Source organism: Vulpes lagopus, chromosome 4 (genome assembly GCF_018345385.1).
Source record: "Vulpes lagopus strain Blue_001 chromosome 4, ASM1834538v1, whole genome shotgun sequence".
Taxonomy (NCBI): Eukaryota; Metazoa; Chordata; class Mammalia; order Carnivora; family Canidae; genus Vulpes; species Vulpes lagopus.
In genome coordinates, this window is record NC_054827.1 from 88,980,632 (window position 1) to 88,995,010 (window position 14,379).

Sequence of the window (14,379 nt, forward strand, 5' to 3'; positions counted from 1 at the left end):
TTATAATACACATTTATGGGGCATCTGGTGGCACAGTCAGTTAAGTGTCCAACTCTTGGTTTTGGTTCACGTTGTGATCCCAGGGTTGTAAGATCAAGCCCCACATTAGGTTCTGAGCTTCTGGCGGGGGTCAGGGGGCGGGGGTCTGCTTGGGATTCTCTTTCCCTCTGCTCTCCACACCCCCATGCCCCCCTCCCATCTTTTTAAAAAAGTAATAACATATTTATTATGCTATCAGTCCCTACCAAACTTCTCACCTCTAATTGGTTGTCAAAATTGGCCTTTCCTGAAAGGGAAACAAAAGCAATAATGAACTCTTGGGACTTCATCAAGATAAAAAGCTTTTGCACTGGGATGCCTGGGTGGCTCAGCAGTTGAGCGTCTGCCTTTGGCTCAGAGCATGATCCTGAAGTTCCAGGATCGAGTCCCACATCAGGTTCCCTCCATGAAGCCTGCTTCTCCTTCTACCTGTCTCTGTCCTTCTCTCTGTGTATCTCATGAATAAATAAAATCTTAAAAAAAAAAAAAAAAAAACCTTCTGCACAGCAAAGGAAACAGTCAACAAAACTCAAAGGCAGCTTCCAGAATGAGAGAAGATATTTGCAAATGACACATCAGATAAAGGGCTAGTGTCCAAGATATATAAAGAACGTATCAAACTTAACTTAAACCCAAAAAAACAAACAATCCAGTCAAGAAATGAGCAGAAGACATGAACAGATATTTCTTCAAAGAAGACCTACACATGGTGAATAAGCACATAAGAAAATGTTCCACATCACTTGCCACTGGGGAAAGACAAATAGATATACCACTTTACACCAGAGAGAATGACTAAAATTAACAAGACAGGAAATGACAAATGTTGGCAAGGATGTGGAGAAAGGGGAACCCCTCTTGCACTATTGGTGGGAATGCAAACTGGTACAGCCACTCTGGAAAACTATGGAGGTTCCTCAAGAAGTTAAAAATAGAGCTACCCTATGACCCAGCAATTACACTGCTGGAGATTTACCCCAAAGATACAGATGTAGTGAAACTGCAGGACACCTGCACCCCAATGTTCATAGTGGCAATGTCCACAGTAGCCATACTGTGGAAGGAGCCACGATGTCCTTCGATAGATGAATGGATAAAGAAGATGTGGTCTATATATACAATGGAATATTACTCAGCCATCAGAAAGGATGAATACCCACCATTTACATTGATGTGGAAGGAACAGGAGGGTGTTATGCTGAGTGAAATAAGTCCATCAGAGAAAAACAATTTTCATCTGGTTTTACTCATGTGTGGAATATAAGAAATAGTGAAAGGAATCATAAGGGAAGGTGGGGAAACTGAATGGGAAAAAATTAGGAAGACAAACCATGAGAGACTCCTAACTCTGGGAAACTCTGCCGAAGGGGAGGTGAGTGGGGGGCTGGGGTAACTGGGTGATGGGCTCTAAGGAGGGCAGGTGATGAGATGAGCACTGGGTGTTATATGTTGGCAAATTGAATTTAAATTGTAGGTAGGTAGGTAGATAGGCCGGCCAGCTGGCCGGCCTTTCCTGGATTAAGGCTAATATTGGTTCTTGTGAAATAAATAACTGGACAGAAGACCTTAAGAGGCCAAAATACCAAAGAGTTCTTCTGTCCTTTTCTTTTTGGTCTAAACAATATAAAACAACCTTCAAATATGGCCCAAATGAATTTTAGTCCTTTGCTCATGATATCCCTCTTCTTTTCCACTTTCATCCCAATTAGGGGTAGATAGGATTGTGCCCTCAACCAGTGAAGGTATTCTGGTCTTTTGCTTTTTTTTAAAATCTGACCCATTACACAAATGATTAGCAGTGATAATCAAATGTGTCCCTGTTATTTCACCTGAAGCATGACTCATCTTTTATGTTCCAGAAGTAATATTAAAAAGACAAACTGGTACAATTTTCCCAACAAGGATTTACAGTTATTACATGTAATTGCAGTGTTGTAAAAAATCTGTCTTTTTGAGAAACATAAACACACATTTTGTGTGTGTGTGATTTACTTGAAAGATGAGCTAACATTCGCAATTGGGTATTTCTTTTTCCTAAAAATGAAGGGGAAATTTTTTTCTTTATGTGGAAAAAGAATAGGATACTTCAGTTTAAAAGAGAATTTGATCAGGCATCTTTCATAAGACTGGTTCTGCAAGAAACACCGTATTTCTTTTATAAATAATAAAAATATTATTTAAAATAACTTCCATTGGTGCAAGAAAGTATCATTGTCTCTTGTTACCTATACCCAGGTTTATAAATCGTGCTCTGTTTGTATGCTTGTTCTGTGTGTTGTTATAGATTCACAGGAAGTTGCGGTAAATGTTTAGGGAGGTCACTCTACACCCCTCACTAGTCGTCCTACAGTGTTAGTATCTTATATAATATTCAGGTCATGAAATTGACATTGGTACACCACAGAGCTTATTTACGTTTCACTAGTTACACATGTACGCATTTGTGTGTGTCTGTATATGTTTGTGTATATAGTCCCATACAATTCTGTCACATGTAGAATAACTACAACAGTCAAGATGGAAAACTGTTGCACACAAGACTGCCTTGTGCTGCCTCTTTGTAGCCCCTGTCTTCTCCATCCCTGTGTTCTAAGTAATTAATACTCTAAAGAATCATATAGTATGTAACCTTTTGAAATTGGCTTTTTCCATTTAGCATAATTCCCTTTGAGGTTCACTTAAGTCACTGAGTGTATCAACTTTGTTCCTTATTATTGCTGAGTAGTAGTCCATGCTATAGATGTATCACAGTGTAACCATTGAAGAGCATTTGAATTGTTTCCACTTTGGGGCTATTACCAAAAAAAGTTGCTATGAACATTCATAGACAATTTCTGCATGAACATAAATTCTCATTTCACTGGGATAAATGCCCAAGAAATTGTTGTGTTGTATTAGTACATTTTTTGTTTTAAGAGAAACTGCCAAACTCTTTTCCAGAGTGGCTATACCTACTAGTGATGTATGAGTAGATATTCCTACTAGTGATGTATGAGTAATTTGATTTCTCCACATCCTCACTAGCATTTGGTGGTATCAGTATTTTTATTTTAGCATTTAAGCCATCACCTACATGATAGATGTATAGGGATACCTGATTATGCTTTTAGTTTTGATTTTCCTAATGGCTATAATGTTGAATATCTTCTCATTTGCTTATTTGTGTATGTATATTCTCTTCAGTGAAATGTCTGTTCATACCCATTTTTTTTCTACCCATTTTTTTTTAAGACTTCTATTTATGTAAGTAATCTCCACACACACTATGGGGCTTGAACTCATGACCCCGAGATCAAAAGTCACACACTCTTCCAACTGAGCCAGCCAGGCTTCGCTAAGGTTTTATTTTTTTAAGTAATGTCTACATCCAGCATGGGGCTTGAAATCACAACCCTGAGATCAAGAGTTGCATGCTTTACTGAGTGAGCCATCTTCTGCCCACTTTTTAATTGGATTCTTTGTTTTTCTACTTTTGAGTTTTGAGAGTTACATGCTCTTCGCTGGATATGTGGTTTGCAAATATTTTCTCTTAGTCTGCAGTTTGTCTTTTTAGCCTCTTAACAAGTCTTTCACTGAGCAACCATTTTTAATTTTGAAAACATCTGATTTATGGCTAATACTTATTTTGTGAATTATATTTCTGGTTTTAAGTCTAAGGGACTGTTTGCCTAGTCCTAGATCCCAAAGATTTTTCTGTTTTTTTCCTAAAACTTCTGTGGTTTTATGTCTTACATTTAAGGCTTTAATCCTTCTTGAGTTAATTTTTATTTAATGGGTGAGGTTTAGTTTCTCAGACTCATTGATTCATCTTTTTGCCTATAGGTACCTAGTTGCTCCAGCAATATTTATTGGAATGGTTATCCTTCTCCCCCATTGAATTGCTTTTGTACCTTTCTCAACCTGTTGGATGTATTTGTATGGATCTATTTTTGCTTTCTCTCTTTTGATCCATTAATCTGTTGTGTATTTATTTACCAGAACCACACCGTCTTGATTAGTGTAGCTATAGAGAAAGCTTTAATTGTAGAAGATTAAGAAAAGACTTAATCTTTTAAAAGAAAAGTCTTTTCTTTTTTTTTTTTTTTATTGTTTTAGCTATTCTACTTCCTTTGCCTTACCATAAAAATTTTAGAATAAGCTTCTCTATGTTTATAAAACACCTTGCTAAGATTTTGATGTGAATTGCATTAATCTATCAATTCTGGGGCAAGTGGGTGGCTAAGTCTGTTAAATATCTCACTCTTGATCTCAGCTCAGGTCTTAATCTCAGGGTAGTGAGTTCAAGCCTCATGTTGTCTCCACACTGGGCGTGGAGCCTACTTTAAGAAAAAAAAAAAAAGCACCTATATATCAATCTGGGGAGATTTGATGTCTTTACTATGTCTTCTAGTCAATGAATGTGGTAAGCCTTTCCAGTTTATTTAGATCTGACTTCTTTCATCAGCATTTTGTAATTTTCAACATACAAATCCTGCAGTGTTTTGTTAGATTTATACCTGATTATTTCATTTTCTTTGAAGATGTTGTAAATGGTATTGTTTCTTTCTTTTTTTTTTCTTTTAGTGGTATTGTTTCTAGTTTTGGTTTCCACACATATATATTTTGCTATTAGATATAGAAGTGCATTTAGTTTTTTGTGTATTGGTCTTGTCACCATTTGTGACCTTGTTGAACTCTCTAGTTTCTAAGAGCTTTTGTAGATTCCTTCTGGTTTTCTACCTAGACAGTCCTGTCATTTGTGAATAGAGACAGTTTTATTTCTTTTCAACCTGTATGTCTTATTTCTTTTTCTTAGTTGATTGCTCTGGCTAAGACTTACTTAACTTACTGTGTTGAATAAGAGTGGTGAGAGTGAACATCTCACCTCTTCCTAATCTTAGAGAGGTAGCAGTCTTTTATCATTAAGTATAATTATAATGTTAGTACATTTTTGGTAAATAGTGTTTTTCAAGTGGAGAAAGTTCTGTATTCCTAGTTTGCTGAGCATTTTTGTCATGAATGGATACTTAGGGTTTTGTCACATGCTTTTCCTGTCTCATTTGATAAGACCATGTGAATTTTCTTTTTTGGGCTCTTGATAATTGTGGATTACATAGACTGACTTTTAATTGTTGAACTAGCCTTGTTTTATACCTGCTTGTTCACTTGATTGTAGTGTATAATTCTTTTCATACTTGCTGGATTCAATTTACTAAGACTTTGTTGAGGATTTTTGCATCTAAATAGTTTTCTTTTATATGGTCTTTGTCTAGATCCTCTCATAAAATTAATTGGAAATGTTCCCTCTTCTCTTTTCTTAAAGGATTTGTGTAAAAGTAGTTTCAACTCTTCTTTAAATATTTGATAAAAGTGTCCAGTGGAACCATCAAGACTTGAGGAGGTCTATTTTATCATCTTCTTAATTACAAATTCAAGTCCTTTCATGATTATACAACTATTCAGGTTATCTTTTGAGTTTTGATGCTTTGTAGTTTTCAAGAAATTGTTTCATTTCTTCTTCATGGATTCTTTGAATCCATGAGCATTATGAACAGTGTTATAAAATTGTTTATGGTATTTTTTTCCCTTACAGTTTGCTAATATTTTTTGAGAATTTTTGCATCCATGTTCATCAGGGATATTAGTGTGTAATTCTCCTTTTTAGTCGGGTCTCTGTCTGGTTTTGGAATCTAGGTAGTCCTGGCGTTATAGAATAAGTTTAGAAGTTCTCTTTCCATTTCTGTTTTTTGGAACAGTTTTAGAAGAATAGGTATTAATTCTTCTTTTAATGTTTTGTAGAATTCCTCTGAGAAGCCATCCAGTCCTGGACTCTTGTTTGTTGGGAGAGTTGTGATTACTGGTTTAATTTCTTTGCTGTTTATGAGTCTGTTCAAATTTTCCATTTCTTCCTGTTTCAGTTTTGGTACTTTATATGTTTCTAGGAATTTATCCATTTCTTCCAAGTTGCCCAATTTGTTGGCATATAATTGCTTATAATACTCTCTTGTCAATGTATTTCTACAGTGTTGGGTTACAGTCTCACCTCTCTCATTCATGATTTTGTTTGGGTCCTTTCTCTCTTCTTTTTGGTAAGTCCAGCTAAGGGTTTATCAATTTTGTTAATTCTTTCAAAGAACCATCTCCTAATGTCATTGATCTTTTCTACCATTTTTTATATCTATATAATTTATTTCTGCTCTAATTTTTATTATTTCCCTTATTCTACTGGTTTTTGGCTTTATTTGCTGTTCTTTTTCCAGCTCTTTTAGTTGTAAGCTAGGTCGTGTATGAGAGACTATTCTTGCTTCTTGAGGAAGGCCTTTTTTGCTTTAGATTTCCTCTTATGACTATCTTTGCTGCATCCTGAAAGTTTCGGACTTTGAATTTCTTTACGTTTTCATTTACTTCTGTGTATTTTTAAATTTCTTCTTTAATTTCATTGTTAACCTATTTATTCTTTAGTAGGATGTTCTTTAATTTCCATATATATGTAGTCATTCATAATTTTTCCTTGTGGTTGACTTCAAATTTCATAGTATTTTGGTCTGAAAATATGCATGGTATGATCTCAGTCTTTTTGTACTGGTTGAGGCCTGACTTATGACCCAGTATGTGATATATTCTGCAGAATGTTCATGTACACTAGAAAAGAATGTGTCTTCTGCTGCTTTAGTATGAAATGCTCTGAATGTATCTGTTAAGTCCATCTGGTCCAATATGTCATTCAAAGCCACTGTTTCCTTGTTGATCATCTGCTTAGATAATCTGTCCATTGATGTGAGTGTGGTGTTAAAGTCCCCATTATTATCAATGAGTTTAAGTTTGTTATAAATTGATTTATATATTTGCTCCCAAGTTGGAGGCATAAATATTTATACTTGTTAGATCTTTATTATGATACAATACTCTTCATCATTCTTAGTACAGTCTTTCATTTAATATCTAGTTTGAAATAAGGATGGCCACTCCAGCTTTCTTTTGATGTCCATTAGCGTGATAGATGGTTCTCTTCCCCTCACTTCCAATCTGGAAATGTCTTTGGGTCTAAAATGACTCTCTTGTTAGCAGTATTTTCATGAGTCTTGGGTTTTTGGTTTTTTTTTTATCCATTCTGATACCCTGTGTCTTTTGATTAAGGCATTTAATTTAGTCCATTTACATTCAAAGTAATTAGTGCTAGATATGAATTTGGTGCCATTTAGCACCTATACAGTTGCTATTCCGGTCCCAAAGGGTCCCCTTTAATGTTTCTTACAGAGCTGGTTTAGTGTTCGTGAACTCCTTTAGTTTTTGCCTCTCTTGAAAGCTGTTTATCTCTTCTCCTATTCTGAATGACACCCTTGCTGGATAAAGTATTTTTGGCTGCATATATTTCCCATTAAGCACATTGAATATATCATGCCACTCTCTCTGGCCTGCCAAATTTCTGTGGACAGGTCTGCCGCTAACCTATGTCTACCCTTGTAAATGAAGGACCTTTTGTCCCTAGCTGCTTTCAGAATTCTCTCTTTATCTTTGTATTTTGAGGTTTCACTATAATATGTTTTGGTGTTAACTTGTCTTTGTTGATTTTGAGAAAAGTTCTCTGTACCTCTTGGACTTGAATACCTGTTTCCTTCTCCAGATTAGGGAAGTTTTTAGCTATAATTTGTTCAAATACACCTTCTGCTCCTTTTTCTCACTCTTCCTCTTCTGAGACTCTTATGACATGGCTATTACTGTGCTTTGTGGAATCACTGAGTTCCTTAAGTCTGTATTTGTGATCTAATAGTTTTCTTTCCCTCTTCTTTTCAGCTTCATTATTTTGCATAATTTTGTCTTCTGTATCACCTGTTCTTCCCTTCTTGCATCCTCATTGTGATTAAATCCAATCAGTTTTGCATCTCAGTGAAGCATTTTTTATTTTAGCCTCACTCGTTTTTAGGTCTTTTATCTCTGTAGCCAGGGCTTCTCTGGTAACTTCTATGCTTCTCTCAAGGCCAGCTAGTATTCTTATGATTCTTTTCCAAATTCTTGTTCAGATATATTGCTTATGTCTGTTTAGAACAAATCCCTGGCAGTAATTTCTTCCTAATCTTTCTTTTTGGGAGAATTCTTCCATTTTGTCATTGAGTCTAGGTTTGTGTCTTTTATGTGTTCTGAAAGCTTGTTATATTTCCTGCTCCTAAGAGTAATGCTGTATTAAGGAGGAGTCCTGGATTGTCCAGGGCCTGGCACTTGGGAAGTGTTTCTGGTGTATGCTGTGTGTACTCTGCTGTTGTTTGGTTGCTCTTTCCCACAGGCCAGGCCTCTACAGGGTTCCTCCTTGCTTACAGTGGAGAGTATTTGGACCTTTAACTAGGTGTGCTTTGATTTGTTTGTTAAAATAAGCCTGCCATGTTCTCTCCCTCTAATTGTGCAGATCATTCTCTCAATCCCCAGATTGATTTCCTGTATTCAAAATTATTTGATGTTGATCTAACTGTGTTCAAGGGCAAGGAAGCCCCCCCACTTCTTCACCATCATAACTCTATTCTCTATTTTTTTTCCTCTGATGGTTGCAAGATCTGTAGAGGTAAGATTTTTTTTTTTGGACTGATATTAGTGATTTGTGCCTTCTCACTTTGTCAGTCTTTCTGCAGATTTTTCAGTTTTTTAAAACTTCAGCTCTTTGTTTCACTGGGTTTTCCCTGTTATTGATTTCTGATCTTATTTTTATTACTCTCTTTTTTTGGGTTCATTTTGCTCTTCTTTTTCTGGGTTCCTAAAGTAAGAATTTAGATTTTTATTTTTTAAAGATTTTATTTATATGACAGAGAGACAATACAAGCAGGTAGAGCTGGAGGCAGAGGGAGAGGGAGAAGCAGGGTCCTTGCAGAGCAGAGTGTCCAATATGTGAGGCTCCATCCCAGGACGCTGGTATCATGACCTGAGCCAAAGGCACTTAACCAACTGAGCCACCCACATACCCCAAGAACTTAGATTTTTAAATTGAGATCTTTGTTCTTTCCTAACATAAGGATTTATTGCTATAAGTTTCTCTCTCAGCACTACTTTAACTGAATCCTACATTTGACATACTTTCGTTCTCATTTATTTGTATATTTTTCTGTTTCTTTTGAAACATTCTTATTAACACATAGGTTATTTACAAGCATGTTGTTTAATTTCTAAGTGGTTTGAAGATTTTCCTGCTGTATTTTTGTTATTGATTTCTACTTTTATTTCATTTTAGTCCTACATGCATTGTGTATTATTTCAATTCTTTTATTAAATATTTAAATTTGTTGAGATTTCTTTTGTTTTGTTGTTGTTTGACCCAGCCTATGTATACTGCAATGAATGTGTCTTTTCTTTATTCTATTTAAGATTTATATATTTATTTGAGAGAGAATAATAAGCACACACATGCACAGGTTGGGGAGGGGGCAAAGGATGAGACACAAGCTGACTCCACACTGAGTATGGAGCCTAACCTGGGGCTCAGTCCCACAACCCATGAGATCATGACCTGAGTGGAAGCCAAGAGTCAGATGCTTAACCAACTGAGGCACCCAGGTACTCCTCCAGTGATGGTTTCATGGGTGCTTGAAAAATATTTGTATTTTGCTTTCTTAGGTAGAATGTTCTGTAAAAGTCCATTAGATCTTATTGGTTGATGGCATTATTCAGGTCTTTTATATCTTTGCTAATTTTTTTTGTTTGTTACTTCTACCCGTTGCTGAGAGTGAGGTATTGAAATCCCCAGCTCTGTGTGGTCTTATCTCTCTTTTTTAGCTTTATCAGTTTTTGCGTTACATATTTTGAAGCTTTCTTGTTTAGTGCATATACATTTAGGGATCACCATGTTTTTTCTTGGTGAATTTATCATTTATTATGTAGCATTCTTCTTGATCTCTGATAATTTTTTTTGCCCTGAAGTCTATCCAGTATTAATATAGTCACTTTTTTTAATGTTTGCATGATACATCTTTTTCCATCCTTTTATTTTCATCTCTCTGTTTCATCTTGTTTGAAGTCAGTTTCTTGCAGGCAGCATATAGTTGAATCCAATATATGAATCTCTGTCTTTAAGCTGATGGATTTAGACCATTTATACTTAAAGTGATTATTGACATCTCAGGACTTAAGGGTTCAGACTTTTTTTTTCTTGGAATTCATTATATATCTTTAATCATTCAGCAATAACCACAAAACAGAAGTCAAATTCCTTCTGTCATTCCTTCCTTCCTTTCTCTCTTCCTTCCATCCATCCTTCCAGAGCTTCTCATAACATGATAACTAGGTCCTGAGAGAAGGATTTCCCAGAAGTAAGTATTTCAGGAGGCCCATGTGGAAGCTCTAAGACTTCTTAAGACTTAGCCTCAGGTATTAAGTTCTATAAAGCCACTTCTACCACGTTCTATTGGTCACCGGCCCAACCCAAATGTAGTGTGGGAGGCCTTAGAGCATGGTTACCACTATCACTCTTCCACATGCTACAGTTGAAATCAAAGTCATGGGCTATAACTCAGATCCTATCAACTAGTTAGTCATTCTGACTCAACTTTCTTATTTGTAAATTGAGGAGGCTGCACTAGATGACCACTTAGGTCCCTTCTGACTCTGTGATTCTTCATTTGTTTTTGTTTTTTTTTAATACTCATTTATTCATGAGAGACACACACACACACACACACAGAGAGAAAGAGGCAGAGACATAGAGAAGCAGGCTCTTCACAGGGAGCCTGATATGGGACTCAGTCTCCAGACTGGGATCACAACCTGAGCTGAAGGCAGGAGCTCAACCTCTGAGCCACCCAGGTGTCCCTTCATACGGAATTCTTAGCATGTTTAATAGCATATTACAATTTTACCTATGTGTAAAAGGAGACTTAACCATTATTATAGTAATCTCTGAACTACTATAAAACTCAGTTTGGCAAACTAATGCAGTTACCATTGATTCTAGAGGCAGCCAGTATCCAATATTAGAATGCCTAGAGATTATTTTAGGTACTAATCAGCTTTGATTGAATGGATCATTAAAGAAGCTAGAAATCTTATCTCAATTGAGCAATAGCAAAACAACTTGACATTGGCCAGATTATTTCACGGAATTCTTCTTTCTGAAAAATGAAAAAAAGCCCAATTGGGGCTATTCCCTTCCGACTTATATACATTTGATTATAAAGGAAATTGATCAGATTTTAGTTTAGTAATTATTCATAGTTCAAATCTGAATCTTGCTAAGCTTTCCCCAAACTTCTGTTTTACCTGAATAACCACCTCCCCCCATCATTAACTTGTTTTAAAAACAGTAAGACATGAGTAGGACCACATTCTTATATGTTACCTAAGATTCCTTGTATTTCCCAATCTATGCCAAGATCCTAACTTAAACTCAGTTTTATCATAGTCAGCATTAGAATAAACTAAGAGTTTATTCAGGTATTTTAAAAAGAGGCCCCATTCATTTGAGTGACTCCTTCCCAAGGGGAACATTTTGAAAGATAATAGTCATTTAGTTTAGTTCAGGTATTTTGAGGGGTTTCTTTACTATATATAATCTTAACACCTTATATATGATCTCTTAAAATTATTCTTGACAGTTGTAATTCATTGATACAAGGTAAAATATATGATTTATGGCCTTGATAAAGATGTGGTTTATGGATTCCACATCATAGGCATCAATGTACTGTGTATACCTTTGGCTCCCAGTGGCATAATCGTCTTGAAGCTGTTGTCAAGTGTTTATTTTCATGTATATGCTTCTATGCTGGAATGGAGGATAGAAACCTTTTATTCATTTTGTATCCCCTGTACCTGGCATCCTAGATACACAGTAAGATTATTGAATGAATTGGGGTTGATAAACGGGAGAGACTGATCTTTGGCCCTAGTTACATCATAGTCCTGTTTTGATAGATTAAATGAGGATATTGTTCCATAATAAAGGATAGAATAATAATGAATAGAAGTTATTTGGGGCATTATTGCTTTAAGTTCATTTCATTGACAATACTAAAGCTTTCAAAAAACTTTTTACACGTATACATTTTGACTTAGCGAGCTTTTGATCTTAACCCTTTATATTCATTTCATCTTGTTTAATTCCTAGAAGCTATTCTCAAGGGAGGTTCATAAGGAAGAAATATGAATCATGTATCCAATGAAATGTGCCTATCACTGATTTTTCACAATTATTCAAACTAATCAGATACATAAAAATAATTTAGTTGCAGTGATTAAATATCTAGGTATAATATGATTAGCAGTGAGTGAAGTCACGTGATCCTGTGTCTAAAGTTTTCAACCAGTGTTTGTTAGTGAAAGAGGTTTTCACCTGAGAAAATAGATATGGCTAGAGAGCATCCTTCTATATTATGATTCTGATTTTTGTTATAGTGTGAGCTGTGACAAAACTATTAGGGAAAGGAAGAAGGTACTGGGACTTACTAAAGTTCCTAATAAAATATGATTACCATTAAGTTACGTCTTTCCTTTTTGTTTTATATGAGCTAGGTAATAAAGCTTATTAGTAAAAGTTTGGGATTTGTACCCATTTAACCAAAGGTATTTGACCAAACACTGTTTTTTGGAGATAAATGTTTAAATGATCTTTGTGTCTCTGAGAATAGTTTAAGGAGATAAAGCTTCCTACCACCTTAGAAAAAAAGACTTATTTGAGGGACTTCTGGCACTAATTTATTTACCCTCCTACTGATTGGGTTCTCAGTGATAGATTTGATATTTTACAGTTCAGCTTTGAATGATGTATGTTAAGTCCAGAAATACCCTCCAGAATAAATATTCTTGTGTTTAATTCTGTTGTGTCTGTCTTCAGGAGGAATAGGCAGGGTTCAGATTCAGAGGGGTGCCAGGTTGGTAATTTGGCTCAAACTGCATGGGGAGAATAATCTCTCTCCTAAAATGAAGCACAAGGATAAGTAATAACTTTTTATGCATGATAAGCATCAAAAATATGAACCTGCTGGTCTTTGCTTTTCATTTTTCTTTACCTCTGTCTTTCAGTGAGAACCTCCTGCAGTGTGCACACGATGTGATCAATAACTCAATAACTTTTGTCATGCAGTAATTATCTCCATGTGATATTATCTGAACACTGTTTTTCTTTATTACTCAGAAGATGCAGGAGATATTTATATAACCAGCTGATCCCATTTTGGATAAAGGTGCTTTGTGACAGCAGGAAAAATAGGTTATTTTAAATAGCCTTTTTAAATAAATGCTCTATGAAAAGCTTTTCCAGTTAATTTTTACTTAGCATGAGAAGGTGATTACCAAATGATCTAAAACTTGTACTTTTGAATATTTTATGGTGTGATAGTCATTCTGCCTAACTTCTAATAATCACAGTTTAACATAGTGAACTATTTTTTAAAAATATTGAGCTATTTAACATACCCACAATTTTTTCTGATTCTTTTAAATCATATTAGATATTTACAGAGTTGTGAGCTAAACACATAAGTTCTACTATCTCTGCTTGTCTCACAGAGATTTTCATTATAGGCAGAGATACTGCAGGAGTCCCGGATGATGATCCCAGATTGCCAGCGCAGGTTGGAAGCTGCATATACTGATCTTCTGCAGTTATTAGTAAGTAAATACTTTTCTGTCTTCTGTTTAAAATTTTTTTCAGTCTAATACATGGAAGGCCAAAATCTTAAGTATTCAACACTATAAACTATGTTAGAGGCATACTTTGTTCACTTGCCCTGTGTACCAGATATTTTAAAATAATTAATAGAGATTAAATTGTGTTTTAAGTTACGCCTCCAGTAGAAGTACTATATATAGCATGTTTATTATATTTATTTAAACTTAGTTAATTGAATATATTTGAGTTACTATGGTAGATATTCAGAGCACTAACATTGTCCAGCAATATCTTGAAATATTTAGTGTTCATACATAAAGATCTTTTTTTGGTACATTAAAGATAAGTAGACTATTTAAAATTTTAAAAGATCCAAATGTTTCAAATGAATTCGGGCCCTTATGAAAAGGATCTGGAATTCTTTTAGAGTCCAACATTAATCATTTTGAGAGGGAAAAAAAAAACTTGTAATATAAGCAGTCTTTTCATATTAACTTATAGCTGGATAACAGTGTTATCATTACCTGCTAATAATATAAATGCCTTGTGATACAGTGACAGAATCATTTTATAAAAGATTCTAAGAATAATTAAAAGTAGTCTTACTTCTTTCATAATGGAAATAACTGCATAATACTATATATATCCGAGCCAGTTGTTACTGCTGTTTGATGATGATTTGATGAATTCTAACATTTCCTTTACTAATCTCATTTCATTCTTCTGTTTTGAACTAATATTAACTAGCTGCATAGCTGTCTTGTGATTCATAGTTG

At 35.1% G+C, this 14,379-nt stretch overlaps 1 protein-coding gene across 1 annotated transcript in view; it reads left to right on the forward strand.

Annotated features, from left to right (window-relative positions):
- TBCA (tubulin folding cofactor A) overlaps window positions 1-14,379 on the forward strand; it is a 74,957-nt gene that overhangs the window by 58,687 nt on the left and 1,891 nt on the right. The window contains exon 3 of the mRNA XM_041752759.1: window positions 13,516-13,602. Within this exon, the coding sequence (XP_041608693.1) occupies window positions 13,516-13,602 (87 nt within the window). The remainder of the gene's footprint in view (window positions 1-13,515; window positions 13,603-14,379) is intronic.